This window comes from Thermobia domestica, chromosome 15, assembly GCF_964235325.1.
Source record: "Thermobia domestica chromosome 15, izTheDome1.hap1.1, whole genome shotgun sequence".
Classification (NCBI taxonomy): domain Eukaryota; kingdom Metazoa; phylum Arthropoda; class Insecta; order Zygentoma; family Lepismatidae; genus Thermobia; species Thermobia domestica.
Window position 1 is genome coordinate 188,972,788 of NC_137468.1, and position 16,667 is coordinate 188,989,454.

Consider the following 16,667-nt stretch of genomic DNA (forward strand, 5'->3'; position numbering starts at 1 on the left):
ATTTATTTAGTTATTTATTCTTATATTTGAACAGAAATAGAGTTACCAAGTGTGGAGGAGATTATTGAGTTACTGATAAAATTCCCCTGGTATTCATTATTTGTACCATGAAAATTTTCAAACTGAAAAGAAAAAGAAAAATGAAATAATTGCTGTAAATATTTACAAGAGTAGTCAACGCATTGTATCAGTTACGTACGGAGTACCCCAAGGTTCAGTACTTAGACCACTTTTATTTTTACTAATGATAAATGATGTACCTTACTTTTTATCTGCTTACTCTATACTGTACGCTGACGATACCATCTTCTTAAATACTAGTCCTGATCTTAGTGCACTTAATGCTATAACTGAAAATCATGGGATCAGATTGTGATTTGGTTTAAAGCTAATGTTTTTTTTTCTTTCTTTCTTAATGAGAATAAAACTCAACATGGCTTTTAGTGTAAAAGAAGTGCCTGTCCAGAATAACTCAACATGTGTAAAATTTCTAGCTATTTATATTGAGAGACTCTCAAGGGTAATATATATGTTAAAGCAACTAAAAAAATCATGTTCCTGATAACTATGTCAGATCAGCTTATTTTGCTTTTTGTTCAGAGTATAATTTTGTATGGTATATTATTTTGGGGCAATAATTGTCATGTAAATAGCATTCTTCTAATACAGGAAAAGGCCATCAGAATTATTTCAAACGCAGACAAATTAACTCACTGCAGACCTTCGTTTATCTACCTTAAAATTATGACTATAATCAAGCTATACATTTACACGTGCTCCTTTATGTAAAACGTAATCTTCAAAATCTATAACTCAGACAAGATAGCCATTCATACAATACTAGAAATAGTGCCCCATAAACTCATAAATGCGCCATATCAATGACTGTCCAAATCGTTAACTAGTTATGAGACACTCGGAATAAAACTAAAACAAGTTGCCTGTAACACTAACAAATGAACATATAGATAGATTTAAAAGTAAGTTGTACAAGTGGTTAGTTGCAACGCTCTATTATTCTTTACAGGAGTATTTTAATTGTTCAATAGAAATGTAACGTATTTCCTAATCTCGTGTTGAGCTAGTATTTAATCTATGCATATCGGTATTGTCATTTATTTTGTAATGTCATTTCATCATTAATTTAGTTATAGATTATTATAATAATATTATATCACACTTTGACGTTGTCAATTGCTATGTGTAGCTTAATGACAATAATTTATTATTATTATTATTATTATTATTATTATTATTATTATTATTATTATTATTATTATTATTATTATTATTATTATTATTGAGTGGACCATCAAGTCGTTTACTAGAATATTTATTTTAAAATGCGAACAATACTTTTATTCCTTCACTTCATTTTTCTATAATAAATTTTTAAAATTTACAGCACAGTACATGAAAAACATTTATAAAATAGCCTGTACCCAGGAGTCAGAAAATATCAATAAGAGCGAGTTTTTGTATAAAAAGTATGTTTCTAATGGAACAGAATGGAACAGAAAGTAAATTAATTATAGAACTCTGGGCTTTTCTGTTGTCTGGCTTGCCCTTAAGCCACATTAGGCCATCAATATATTAATCAACAAGACAGTATCTGACGTGTGTAGTAGGCGTTCAGTACGAGTATATCGTCCGTCAAAAAATGTTGGGAATCACTGCCTTAAATTATAACTTAGACAACCAACTTTTATATTAGGCCTACAGAAAATAACTTCACTTTTGTCGCGTTATATCGCTTTATTATCTAAAAACTACAGAGAACATCACTTGAAAATTTAACATAAAAAATTTCTCAGTACCTCCCAGCACCTTCTTGGCCGTTCTTTAGTTCAAGGCATGTATTCCACTAAATCCCTATTACCTTCTCGTTCCGTAAAGAACAATTCAATTTGTCTGTACACATTTCAACAGCAGCATACAGAAACCGGCCTTAGGCAGTTTGCCGCTCCGTGCAATGGCATGTAACCCGAAACTAATGCGACCTAAACTAAACATGATTTATGAATGTAGTATTAAAATAGAATGTCAGCTTAGTAAATTTAACTACCATCGTCGTGAAGTTTGTTTCCTACAAGAAATATTTATTTTAAATAGTATAGTTACGACAGTATTTTAAATGGTATTTTGCCGCCCTTGAAACTTGTCTCCCGTGCAAATGCACGTATTGCACATATGGTAGAGCCGTCCCTGGCAGTACATTCGCAGTATATTAATTCTGTTTCGTCATAGATAAATAATGTATGTACTTTACCAGCCGAGCACTGCTCATCTCCAATAATACACATTCTTGAAATGAAGGTTGACTGTTTGTGCGTATATTTCATACAAATCTCCTAGTTCATTTCCATTTTATATCATTCATTGCGTTTTATTATTATTTTGATCGTTCTTTTATTATTAGAGATTCATACCATAATTTCTCGATAGATTTTCCGCGTTGTGTTGGATGACTGTATATTGGATCAATACAAAAATTTCTTGCCAGCCCATTTCCTTATTATTCTTACTAAGCGCAATGAGTACAACATGGATTCTTTTCATAAGCCTTTTGCAGCTGCTAATGGGTATTATGTCATTAACATGGACTACATCTGGTAAATGTTTAAAATGAAAAAAAAAAAGTGCTTATTATTTGTTGTTGTTTGTTTGCAGTCGAAGGCAGCAACACTACCATTCGCAGAGACGAGACAACCGCGAGCACCACCAGAGGCCAGTCTCCAACTTCTATGAGTACGAGAGCGTCAACATGAACACGAGGTCAAATCATCACCAGCAGCAACCGTCGTCAGTATCCCAACAGCAACAGTCAAAGGTCTCCGAAACCAATTCAAATTCTCTTCCAAGGCAAAACCACGAGAGAAACAACATCCCATCGTCCAAAAACAATGGTACGTTGTTAAAAATAATAAAATGCATAGAATTAATTAGATCATTTAAATTTAAGTACAGAGCGATTGAAAAAACGGTAAATTTTGAAAAAATAATTCCATAAAAACAAATTTGAAAAAATATTTCTCTAATTTAATAGTAAAAATAATGCCATTTTAGAATACAGACAGTACAATTTTAGTAACCATAGCGATAACTGTTGGTATCAAAATGTTTACCATCCTCTTAGATATTGATCAATACCAATATCATCTCTCTATGACTTACGGTTCCCGAGGTATATCTCCTTAAATCTCCCGAAATCGGCACTTTTTTTGGCCAATATCTCGGGAACGGTAAGTCATTGAGATATGATATTGGTCTTGTCAATACCTAAGAGGATGGTGATCAGTTTTGATACAGTCCGCAGCAAAAAACCTGCAACATGAGCATGTAAAATTATTGTGAAACTACGCCTAACAGCGCAGGAAATCAACATAACGTCTAAGTAGCACGAATCACGCCAGGAGAAATCTCAGCGTCCTTCCCTGCACACTTATTTCGGAGCAAAAGACTTCGTCGTTTCACAATACACTTACTTGCTCATGTTGCAGGTTTTTTGCTGCGGACTGTACCGACAGTAATCGGTAGTCACTGGCCAAACCAGTGGCCACTGGTTACTAAAATTGTACTCTACGTATTCTAAAGTGGCATTATATCTACTATTAAATGAGAAATATTTTTTTAAAAATTAGTTTTCATGAAATTATTTTTTTCAAAATTTACCGTTTTATTGAATCACCCTGTATTTTTGGAACTGTGCTTATTAATGTGTGGACTAAAATTTATGTTGTTCTATATGTAGTTCATTCTTTGTTGCTCTTATCGATTGGCACTTTTTTTTCGAAATATTTTCTCCTTCATTTGGTCAACTTACAAGGTCATTACTGTCTCTGGCATCAGTACACAGAGTGTATCATAGTGTGAAAATTAGGCAAAAATGAAAAAGAAAACTCGTAATATTAGTGATTGAATCTTACGAGCTTAAGACTCAAAGTAGTTAAACTCTGGTTCCTTAATCATAGTTATTTCATTTGGACAATAATATATGTTTTGGGTCTTTCTAAATCAAACGCTCTAGAAAAATCTAGGAAAAAGCCAAATTAGCTTTCTTTGTTTGCTGTTTGAATATCCAATCTAAAATTAAGAGAGAATTTATGTATTAGTCTGACGCAGCTTTCCATTCTTTCTTATTCTGAGCCAGACTTTTCACTTCCATGTAGTTTTTCTTCCCTACATCTTGTTTTATTGTTTGACTCAGGTTATATTCTTTCCTATTCTGAGCGAGAATTTTCATTTCCGTGTACTTTTTCTTCCCTACATCTTGTATTATTCTTTGACTCGGCTTTCCATTCTTTCCTATTCTGAGCGAGACTTTTCATTTCCATGTAGTTTTTCTTCCCTATATCTTGTATTATTTTTGACTCAGCTTTCCATTCTTTCTTATTCTGAGCCAGACTTTTCATTTCCATGTAGTTTTTCTTCCCTACATCTTGTATTATTCTTTGACTCAGCTTTCTATTCTTTCCTATTCTGAGCGAGACTTCATTACCATATAGTTTTTCTTCCCTACATCATTACCATATAGTTTTTCTTCCCTACATCTTATATGGTTTTTGACTCAGTTTTCCATTGTCCTTATTCTGAGCCAGACTTTTCATTTCCATGTAGTTTTTTCTTCCCTACATCTTGTATTATTTTTGACTCAGCTTTCCATTCTTTCCTATTCTGAGCGAGACTTTTAATTTCCATGTAGTTTTTCTTCCCTACATCTTGTATTATTGTTTGACTCAGCTTTCCATTCTTTCCTATTCTGAGCCAGACTTTTCATTTCCATGTAGTTTTTCTTCCCTTCATCTTGTATTATTTTTGTCTCAGCTTTCCATTCTTTCTTATTCTGAGCCAGACTTTTCATTTCCATGTAGTTTTTCTTCCCTACATCTTGTATTATTTTTGACTCAGCTTTCCATTCTTTCTTATTCTGAGCCAGACTTTTCATTTCCATGTAGTTTTTCTTCCCTACATCTTGTATTATTTTTGACTCAGCTTTCCATTCTTTCTTATTCTGAGCCAGACTTTTCATTTCCATGTAGTTTTTCTTCCCTACATCTTGTATTATTTTTGACTCAGCTTTCCATTCTTTCTTATTCTGAGCCAGAATTTTCATTTCCATGTAGTTTTTCTTCCCTACATCTTGTATTATTTTTGACTCAGCTTTCCATTCTTTCTTATTCTGAGCCAGAATTTTCATTTCCATGTAGTTTTTCTTCCCTACATCTTGTATTATTTTTGACTCAGCTTTCCATTCTTTCTTATTCTGAGCCAGACTTTTCATTTCAATGTAGTTTTTCTTCCCTACATCTTGTATTATTGTTTGACTCAGCTTTCCATTCTTTCTTATTCTGAGCCAGACTTTTCATTTCCATGTAGTTTTTCTTCCCTACATCTTGTATTATTTTTGACTCAACTTTTCATTCTTTCTTATTCTGAGCCAGACTTTTCATTTCCATGTAGTTTTTCTTCCCTACATCTTGTATTATTTTTGACTCAGCTTTCCATTCTTTCTTATTCTGAGCCAGACTTTTCATTTCCATGTAGTTTTTCTTCCCTACATCTTGTATTATTTTTGACTCAGCTTTCCATTCTTTCTTATTCTGAGCCAGACTTTTCATTTCCATGTAGTTTTTCTTCCCTACATCTTGTATTATTGTTTGACTCAGCTTTCCATTCTTTCCTATTCTGAGCCAGACTTTTAATTTCCATGTAGTTTTTCTTCCCTTCATATTGTATTATTTTTGACTCAGCTTTCCATTCTTTCTTATTCTGAGCCAGACTTTTCACTTCCATGTAGTTTTTCTTCCCTACATCTTGTATTATTTTTGACTCAGCTTTCCATTCTTTCTTATTCTGAGCCAGACTTTTCATTTCCATGTAGTTTTTCTTCCCTACATCTTGTATTATTGTTTGACTCAACTTTCCATTCTTTCTTATTCTGAGCCAGACTTTTCATTTCCATGTAGTTTTTCTTCCCTTCATATTGTATTATTTTTGACTCAGCTTTCCATTCTTTCTTATTCTGAGCCAGACTTTTCACTTCCATGTAGTTTTTCTTCCCTACATCTTGTATTATTTTTGACTCAGCTTTCCATTCTTTCTTATTCTGAGCCAGACTTTTCATTTCCATGTAGTTTTTCTTCCCTACATCTTGTATTATTGTTTGACTCAACTTTCCATTCTTTCTTATTCTGAGCCAGACTTTTCATTTCCGTGTAGTTTTTCTTCCCTACATCTTGTATTATTTTTGACTCAGCTTTCCATTCTTTCTTATTCTGAGCCCGACTTTTCATTTCCATGTAGTTTTTCTTCCCTACATCTTGTATTATTGTTTGACTCAACTTTTCATTCTTTCCTATTCTGAGCTAGGCGCTTTTTTTTTATTTCCATATACGTTTTCTTCCTAGATCTTGTATAAGGATGAAAACCACAAATTTATTTGATTAATATATTTTAATCACAGCCTCTCCTCTGGGTATATTTCCTTCGGTCATTCCGTTCATAGCTAGTAGCATATTTTTGTCTCATAATGTGTCTAAACATCCTATCTCTTCTTTCTTTTCCACATACTCTAGTATACTACTTTATATATCTCGCACCATTTCCAACACCCTTTCGTTCGATTCCTTATTCAGCTATCTAATTTTGAACCTTTTCCATAGCAGGATTGATTTAAATCAGGCTAATTTAAATCACCTGATTTCTAAAATAAAAATCGTTGGTTTAAATCAAATTTCGAAATAAATTAATTTAAAGTGAAAATAAGTAAAATCCCATTTCTGTTCTGTTATTTCGATTATAGAAGATAATAATCATAATACAATGAGACGCACATGTATGTACAGCACAGTATGAAAACGAGTGTTTCATGCAGAGGATGATTACGGAAAATCCCTTTTTGAACGGGTAACAAGGCAATATTGCTTTCTTCTCTTCGTAACATAGGGTTTGTAAATCGTTAACTATTCCACTAGGGAAATCACCATCGACATTTAAGACGAAACTTCTTTTGTGTGCACGTCTGTTTGTTAATAGGGGCGTATTTAGGGGGGTCCGACCCTTCTGCGAAACTTAAAAATTTTGTACATTTTACATAACTTTAGACAAAATTTACGTATTTTTGTATGTATTTCGTGCCGGAAGGTAGTTCTGGACCGCTTTATATATATATATATATATATATATATATATATATATATATATATATATATATATATATATTGAAAAAAGTGTCATATTGATAAACGTTGCTGTACCTTTTCCATGGAAATAGGTTAACGATTGAGGATTAATTCAAAATTCAACCCCAATACTTTCACTTAAATGGCATAACTAACATTTAACACTAATTCTCTATGTTTTTCTTCACTTCACAACTTGTATTATACGAAGAGAAAGATGAGGTTTAAATAAAAAGCATGAGATTTAAAAAAAATCATGATTTTGTTTCCCACCCTGTTGCAAAGGAGTCCGTTCTTCGTTGTGCTTCTTCTCCTCGAGTGCATACATACAACACACCACTGTATACATATGCTTCCGTCAGCCGTTTCTTCAGCCGGAGCTATTCTGTATCTTACATCTTGTTTGCATATAATCATAGTTTATTGTTGTGTTATGTAACTGTCAGGTTTTGTTTGTTTGTTTGAATATAAACATAGTTCAGACTTGATTCGTTATGGGACTTGCCTAAAGATTGTTTGGGACGCATCTCTCAAGACTTGTGCTTTCTATCTTCTTTTTATTCTGGTGATGAATCCTTTGTGGCTCGAAAGCTCAGTGTCTCTATTAAGTGCTTTCGGTAATCTGTATTCTAAACCAAAACATAAGCGTAAAATCGGAAGTGGCTCATCGTGAATTCGAGAGAAACATATACCTAGAGAGAGACAAACTTTTTTCTCTTTCCTAATAGAAGTAAGCATAAAGCATTCGGTTGACAAACACCACAAAGCTTTACTTTTTATCAGCCATTTTGAAAGGTATAATCTATACTAGCGGCGGCCTATCTTTTTAGGTTTGGTGGCTACCTTTAATTTCAGAGATCACTCGCGGTGAACATAACCCGTTCAATAGCCCGTTAGAGGAAGTATTTAAACAATACAAGTGATTGATATAAACTACTGCAAGCTACCCCTCCAACTTGCCGTTCTACGTCCCTAATCTATACAGAGCACAATTATTTAAAATGAAAATTTTTTTTTTCGTAAATCAAAATGGCGATTGTTTTACTAATAAATGGTTGTTTCGTCGTTCTTTTTCAGGTAACCATATCCATCATCGCTTATATCAGCCTGGTGCAAAGTCTTCCGTTTACTCCAACAATCATCGAGGTGTGCATTCCCATGACAATTACACAACGGGCTACGTGAGAAGCACCACGAACCCAGGACTCTTCGTAACGCATACGAAAGTAAGGGAACCAACAAAGCAGAGCCCAAACATTTGATTATCGAATAGAATACGTGTTTGTTTGGCTTGAGGAAAAATCCAAATGAAGTATTCTCCAAACTGTTCCCCCCGCCTCCTGAACATATTTTAAAATGTGCCAGTGTTTGAAGAATAAGTGTTGGGTGTTAACAATGGAAGAGAGTGCATTGGGTTTGCAGAAGGCAGCTGTGATAATATATTAAATATTTTTCGTTTTTTGTAATTGTCAAGAAGTGCTAGTTATATATAAATGGAAGCTATAACAGTAGTTGCTAGTAAAAATTTTCTTCCAGGAAAAGAGATGCGTTGTTGTGTACAGTTAGACTGAGTTTTATACAAAAGCATCACATTCCCAGGTGCCTCAGTGTGGAACCGTTCCTCCACCGCGTAACTAGTGCCTCCACAGTTTCAATAATAATAATAATTGCCATTACTTGTGTTAAAAAGTATTTTGAACCATTGTAGGTTCTTTTGTTGTATATTTGTTCGTTGGCTTGAATATTGTAGAAAAAAACTGTTTTATAACATTTAAAAATGCAAAAATACTTTGTAAGTATTTTTTTAAAAGAATATTTTCTTAACATGAAGTTCATAAGACTGATTCTAAAATGAGAACTATATAAGAATGTAATTATATGTGTGTATATATATATGTAAACTTTCACCCTATACAAATCTTCTACTTATGAATTTCATTGTGTTTGTGTACTTGTGTATGTGTGTGCGTGTATATGTGTCGGCGGATGTATGTGTGAATAAATTCCAAAGTGCCTGCTAAATAATGTGTTTTGCCAGCGAGAATTTTGTAGTTTGGTTGATTGTATAATCGTGAGATAAGAAGGAAACCAAAAAGCCATGAATTGATGAGGGCAATTTAACAAAGTGAAAAAAAAATAAAAATAAAAATATACAAATGGCGTATGATATAATAATGATGATAATAATAAATAAGAGAAACATTATCGTAAAAGTACTTCATCTTTATTCCAAGGTCACTTGCCTCGAATTTAGTTGCTTCCACAAATGACAATCCTTCTTTTGACGTAAAAATTAATGTCCGTAGTATTTACCAGTTATAGTCTGCCATACTTTTTATCACATTTCTATTTCGTACATAAATTAATTTATTCTCTTTTTATTTTCTTTCTGTATTATTTTTGTCTTCCCACTTTCTGCTAACACTTCCTGTTTTTCACTGTAGTTTCAATGTTTCTCAATATATTACAGTCATAGAATAACAGAAAACTTTGCGATACTTACAAAGTGAATGATGGTTATGTACTTTGTATTTTGACCTATTTCTTTCCCGTGGTAATTTTAACATTCCTTGCCTCATAAAAAAATAATTGATAATAATTAATTTAATGTTACTCAAATTAAGGGTGATTTATTAATATTAAATTGGTAATATCAAAAAAATTATTTTTATGTAAAGCAAAGGAAAGTTAAATTATCACAAAAGAAGCAATGCGTTATATCAAGACCTTAGTTGTTCATTTGACAGAAGAAAAAAACTTTTGTGTAGCTGTCATGGAAAAATCTAAAATGGCAATATTATTCTACAGTCTATACCGTCTCGTGTAGGCTCTTTTGTAATGTTTTGTTTTGTCGAATGGCAGGCAGATACTAAAATATCACTTAAAATACCCGAAAATTTAAGTGATTTTGAGGAGCCTGAAGCATAGCAAAATCCCTGATTGCGTCTAAGTTTGGACTGCCTTGCATTGAAGTAAAAGGAAATGAATAAGCAAAGAGAGTTTAAATTATCATAACCGAGCTTTGTTCAATGAAGTTTTGATTAAGCAATTTGCTAAAATTGTTAAGAAGCGAGTTGTGCTATTGCAGAAAGACTGATATTTGAGGTGTAACTATTTTCTCCCATAAACGGTGAAAGTTACCGTGTTTACGCGACTCTAAGATGCACCCCTATGTTTGAAGGAAAAACTGAAAACAAGAAATTCTCGAATGTAAGATGCACCCTTGGCGAAAATGGGGGAAAAAAAAGAAAGAAAAGAAAGAAACTACAGTGCATTGATTTTAAAGAATGAATGAAAAAAAAAAAAAAATACTGAACATGAGAAGATAAAGAAACATTGAACTTACTGCTGGAATTTACGGTACATTAATGTGCATCTGCTGGTACTTTCTTTTCCTAATATAATTACGGTACAGCACTTGCTTGCGTAAGTTTTATAGCAATCCATTATCGGTATCATATTATACCAGTATGTATATTATACTGACAAACTATTTGCCGAGCAAAACAATATATTTACATAAAAAACTACATACGTGTTACAGTTTCGCCAACTAACATTTTGGTTTCATCAGACACTATCGATGGTGTCTAATGAAGCCAAAGTGTTAGTTGGCGAAACTGTAACACGTATGTAGTTTTTTATGTAAATATGTTGTTTTGCTCAGCAAATAGTTTTTGTGTTTAAGTATATACAAAGCAAAGCTTCTACTTATGGAAAATATTATACTGGTATGTTATACCAGTATGTACACTCACGTCCAGAATTATTGTCGCATGTCGATAAATATGTTGTTCTAGGAATATAATTTGATAACGAATTCGCCCGGTATTTCTTATGTTAGTATGTGTATAATCGGCAAAGACACGTATGTGGAAAATTTCATGTCAAAAGAGCAGTAAATAAGAACAATAAAACGAAAACAAAACTTCCTTCTCCATTTAGCAACATTTTGTTTTACTCACTCTAATTTTCGTATTTATAATTCTTTTCCTATGAAATTTACCGCAAATATACATTTTCCGATTATACACAGAGTATAAGTATTAAAAGTGCCCTGCAACATCATTATCAAATTATATTCTTACAAGAAGACAGTTATAGATATGCGACAATCATTTTGGATATGAGTGTACATACAAAAACAAACACAAATATTATTCAGCAATTATTTAAACTTATTTCTTCTGTTTTGCACTCACACTCGCAAGAATAAACTGAACGTTACTGCTCATGAACTGTTTCCTCATCAGCACCACTAGCTTTTCCAATTTTTCCACTTTTGATGGCCAAATACACATAAAAATACAAATTCTTTTACAGAATCGTGACTAACGGGATTAGCAATTTTTGACAAAACTCCATCTAATCTGGCTTAAATTTGCATAACTCAAATCTAAGACGCACCTTGGAGGGGAAAAAAAGTGCATTTTAGAATCGCGTAAATATGGTATGTTGAACGTAATGCTTTGTTAATTTGTCCCATGAAGTCATGTGGTAGTGTTATCTCACTATTTGATTAAGCCATTCCTTCCAACCTATTCGTTATATCATGTAATCATTGTCTTCTAACATGATTAGAATTAGCTATATATTGTTAATGTAATTCATTAACTTTGCTCTGTTTGTACAATATGATCAGTATTTATTAATCTTCCATGAGAACCATAAATATTCACAAAACAATATTCTTGTATATTAATCATTCACTCATTATAATTGCATCCAATCACATGAAAAGAAAAGTAAGTTTATAATAATTTCATATTTAACGGATCGCTTATGTATTTTAAAAAGGACAATTGTTATGAAAGTGAAAATATCTATATTAAAAACACAGTCACTCTGATTTAATTAATGCAATAATGTTTAAAATATTCGTAAATGAATTCAGGAATTATATATATATAGTGACATTTTTAGAACTATTTTGTGACTATTTTGTTTTGATGAAAATAATCCAGTACTGGGTACTTGTGCAATTAAGGTTTTAAAACATCAAAAGCTGATCTCTTAATTGAAACTTGTGTATGAAACTTATGTAATGATTCTTCTATTATTGAATTTATAGATAGAAAAAGAATATTAAATTAATTCTCAAATACAATTTTCTTGTAATTACATAAATGCATATTCCTTTTTTTTAAATATATATTTTGTAGATTTGTTAATAGAAGAAACTGTGATAAGTCAGTTGATAAGCTCATACCTAATACAGAAATCAATGTACTATCTGTTTGTGTAACTATTCAATGTAAATAAGTAATTTTTATGTACATAGTTTTTTTGTTTCATTGATTTTCGTTCATTGTGTTCATTTTGTATAGTACCATCCATGATTCTGCATATGCTTGTAGTTGGTAAATATATATTTTCCCTCGTATATCTTTAAATGAGTTGGTATTGCTGAAATTTGCATTCTGAGAATAAATAAAAAAATATTTTTTACACATTATTTTCGTGTTTTTCTTTCAATGTGTTCACTAGACCTTTAACCAATCTTTTTAACAATTCATACGAAATCATTTTACAATTTCTCCACATACTTCCTACTATTTGGAAAATAACCTTGTAAAGATTCTACAGACATTTAATCTATATAGTAGATTAAAAATATACAGGGTGTTTCAAAACAACACTGACAACGTTTGGGAGGTAATTCCTGACACCAAGATAAGACAAAAAGTATAGACCAACCTTGGTGCAGAAATCCGTCATTTCGGAATTATAGGCTGCCGAAAACGTGAGAAGATGAACTTTAAAGGTCCATAGCTCCAATACTATGGGACTTTACCGCAGTCGGGTCAAGACTTTACTCAGGAACTAATATGCACTACCCAAAAATACACGTTTCAGAATCCTGCGATACTTCCGCAACAATTTTTATAGAGATCAGCGGCAGGCGCACAAGCGAGGGAAGCACAGTCACTTGTGAGCGAGCGGTCTAACGTATAAGGTGTCACTATGTTTTCGAAACAAGAACAACGGAGTTGGATGAAGATTGAATGTGCCAGAGGTCGTACAGCACGACTGTCATCAAGGGCTTTAAGAGGCGTGTGGGGAATCGGCATTGCCGTACAGAACAGTAGCACGGTGCGTAAAAGCCTTAAACGAAGGTCGGCAAACTGTGGCAGACATGCATCAGGCAGGTCGTCCTAGCGTCTCTGAAGAAGCAGTTCAAGTTGTTGCCGCGTTAGTGGATAGTGATCGACGCCTGACGATTAGTGAGCTCGCCCACGAAACCGGATTAGCGCATACGACTGTGCTTCGCATCCTGAAGGAACGTCTGGGCATGCGCAGAATTGCATCACGATGGGTTCAGCATGAGTTGACGGAACTGTAGAAATGGATGCGTTACGACGCTGCTCAGACGCACTTGGAGCGCTATGAGCGCGAAGGCGAGGCTTTCTTACGCCGTATCGTAACACCGAATGAGACAGGGCCAGATCTTACGAGCCAACTGAATCGCCAATCCAACGAATGGCGTCATTATGGGTCGCCGCGAAAGTCGAAAGTGCGTCAGAGCCCCATTGTGGTGAAAGTTATGGTGATTCTCGTGTACGACTGTGATGGTGTTATCCTAACGCATTACGTTCCTCCAGGCCACTGTTCTGTAAGGCAATGCCGATTCCCCACACGCTTCTTGAAGCCCTTGATGACACTGTCGTGCTGTTCGACCTCTAGCACATTCAATCTTCATCCAACTCCGTTGTTCCTGTTTCGAAAACATAGTGACACCTTTACGTTAGACCGCTCGCTCACAAGTGACTGTGCTTCCCTCGCTTGTGCGTCTGCAGGTGACGTGGGACGGGCGAGTCTATTTGCTCAGAGGTTAGGTATGTCAACAACGTGCGCTATCAGCGCCACTAGTACATTTCATTGCATAGTGTTTCTATAGCAGTGTTGCCACTATTTAAATTCCAACCGTCGTAGAAACTAACACTGTTACGAAGTTTCAATGCGAATTGATTTCTCAGTTCAACTTATGTTTGTATTCAAAGATTTCTGTAAGGTAACAAGCATTTTAAGGGTCATTTATCTGACTGCTCGTACAAAACCATGTACACTTACGCTGAAGACGGGCATTAGAAAGAGACAAGCCATTACACGTGGACAGAGGGTCACAAGCATTCTGACCCTACACTATTACAAAATCTTAGACATGAATAAATAAGAGTTTCAGAATTTCATATTAAAATAACTAACATTTGTATGTGTGTACAGAAATTTCCGTAATTGTTTTAATAATTTTCATTGTATTAATAATTGAAAAAGGATGCGACTTTATGATTATATTATAGAGCCGCCATTTCAATTCAATTATTATAATAAAAGATAGCTGCAAAATGAAATTATTCTGCAGGATATCATCTATTGGAAGAGGAAATTGCTGTACAGACAACTACAAAAGTATCTCCCTCCCTAAGCGTTCTAATTCCATTACTTGGGGTCCAGGTCATTTGCAATTGTGAGAACGCCTAGACAGATGCAACCCAACTTACACGTAACTTTTCTTTGCACTCACAGCAGTTGGTAGCACTAAGTCAGGTCTTTATGCAAGTAAAATTGTGAGTAGATGACGCACGAAACATTTCTCCATTCTAAGATGAATCTCTGGTTCGGATCGTGTTTTCCAAAGAACGCCATATATTAATCTCAATATTGCTGTGTATGTAATGTATTGTTTCTTTATATACTGTATATTTAGAGAAATAAAAATACTGACCACGCATGAATCAGTAAATGTTTGAAAGTAGCTGAAAATATCAAATATAGAACATAAGTTAGTAAATAAGTTAGTAAATGATTGCCTTCATTGAGGGACCTTCTCCAATTCTCTTCATTCCAACATCTTTTTCTTTTTGGACGAGAGATCTTGTTTGTCACACTGAGTATGTATTGAAATTGAAACATTTGAAAAAGTTTCAATCTGGCCGAGATTTGAACCCGGGTCTGCGGAACACACGTTCAATACGCTAACCACTTACCTACCGCGTCACTTCATCTTTCATCTAAACTATTACTTATTAGCTAGTTAAAATCGTTGCATGTAGGACTATACAAAATACTAATACTCGTATAAGGAGACGTTCCTTATGAGTGTCACAATGACTTACTCGAGATTTCCTTCTTTAACTCAAAAACAAGTTATATAGACCTTCGTCAATGAGGAAAATGTCACGAAAAGTTCAAGTTGAGGCTACCACATCGTTTTTAACTCCCCCAATTTACATTACTACTATTCTTCCTCATTGTAACTTCTAATTTCCAAAGAAAAGCCGGCAGACATTCTTTGAATTGCATTAACACGTGTAGAAAAAGAAAATTCTATTTTTATCATCCGTAACTTCTAGTTTATTTTCTTATCTTTGTATGAGGAATTTGTGGTAGATTGGCAAATTATGAAACTTGTATGGCAGAGACATGAGCTCGAATCCCGTCGTGGCAATTCTTTTTTTCTTAATTGGAAGTTATTTTATACGTAATTGCTATTCTAATTCTGTTATTCCGTTATTATTATTATTATTGGAAAGTTGAGGCTTGGCTACATATTTTATATTATATTAAGTTTTTGATTATTCAATTTAAAGTCTTTTTGTTGATATGGAATGTATCTGAAATGGTGAATTGCTTAAAACATTAATATTTCTACAGAAGTAGTAGAAGAAGTAGAAGTAGTAGAAACATAAGCAATGTTTGTGAAATAATAATCTTTCTTTTTAATCAGTCGTATTTTTTACCTATACTAACGATATGCCTTACGTATTCATCAATTGTTCGCAAAACGCGTTATATTCCCAGACAGTACGAATCAAGGTTAATACGGCTGACGTCATCTTGTAGGCAACTGTTCTATTGCGAGTGCACTGAAGAAAGTTGTATCAACACTAAGGCCGAGAGAAATCGAATATTTTCTGTTACCTTACATTGGAAGTATCAACATTACAAATGATAAAAATTTCCTTTTATTACCCGACGTGAATCGAACCATTTCGATGTATAACTCTTGTTTCGGTCATAATAAAATAGAAAGTGTTGTGTAGAAACAATAGTCAAGAGAATACAAATCTAAATTGTCAAAGTAAATTGTTGAAAATGAGTGATTGAAGTAGTATTAGTGGATGTTGTTGCAGCATTTAGATATGAGGAAGTTTACCGTCCTGCTTGACCATCGAGGCTAATAGTATGTGAAACTACAGTTTAAATAATCTCATCGAGTATTTCTTTATAATTATATTCTTTCACGAGGCAGTAATATACATTGCAGATTGTCGAGTTCAACGTTTTATCCAGGTTACGCGATATTGGAGAACCGTTGGCCCTCGAAGATGTGATGATGTGTGGCCCGAACACTCAAACATACTTTATATATTTTTTGTTTATTACGTTATTTTGTATGGAAGTTTTTTGGTGAAAGGTAGAAAAAGAAAACTGATAATGTAAACAACCTGAAACTCAAGCTATCCCATGCTGAAAGCGTCGGTG

General features: G+C 33.7%; 1 protein-coding gene across 13 annotated transcripts in view; it reads left to right on the forward strand.

The window, feature by feature from the left end:
- Window positions 1-12,636, forward strand: part of baz (par-3 family cell polarity regulator) — a 477,788-nt gene extending 465,152 nt beyond the window's left edge. For all 13 annotated transcript variants that reach the window (XM_081740533.1, XM_081740528.1, XM_081740531.1 and 10 more), the window contains 2 exons: window positions 2,671-2,906; window positions 8,259-12,636. In XM_081740533.1, the coding sequence (XP_081596659.1) occupies window positions 2,671-2,906; window positions 8,259-8,443 (421 nt within the window). In that variant the 3' untranslated portion in view covers window positions 8,444-12,636. The remainder of the gene's footprint in view (window positions 1-2,670; window positions 2,907-8,258) is intronic.
- Window positions 12,637-16,667: the final 4,031 nt, after the last annotated feature.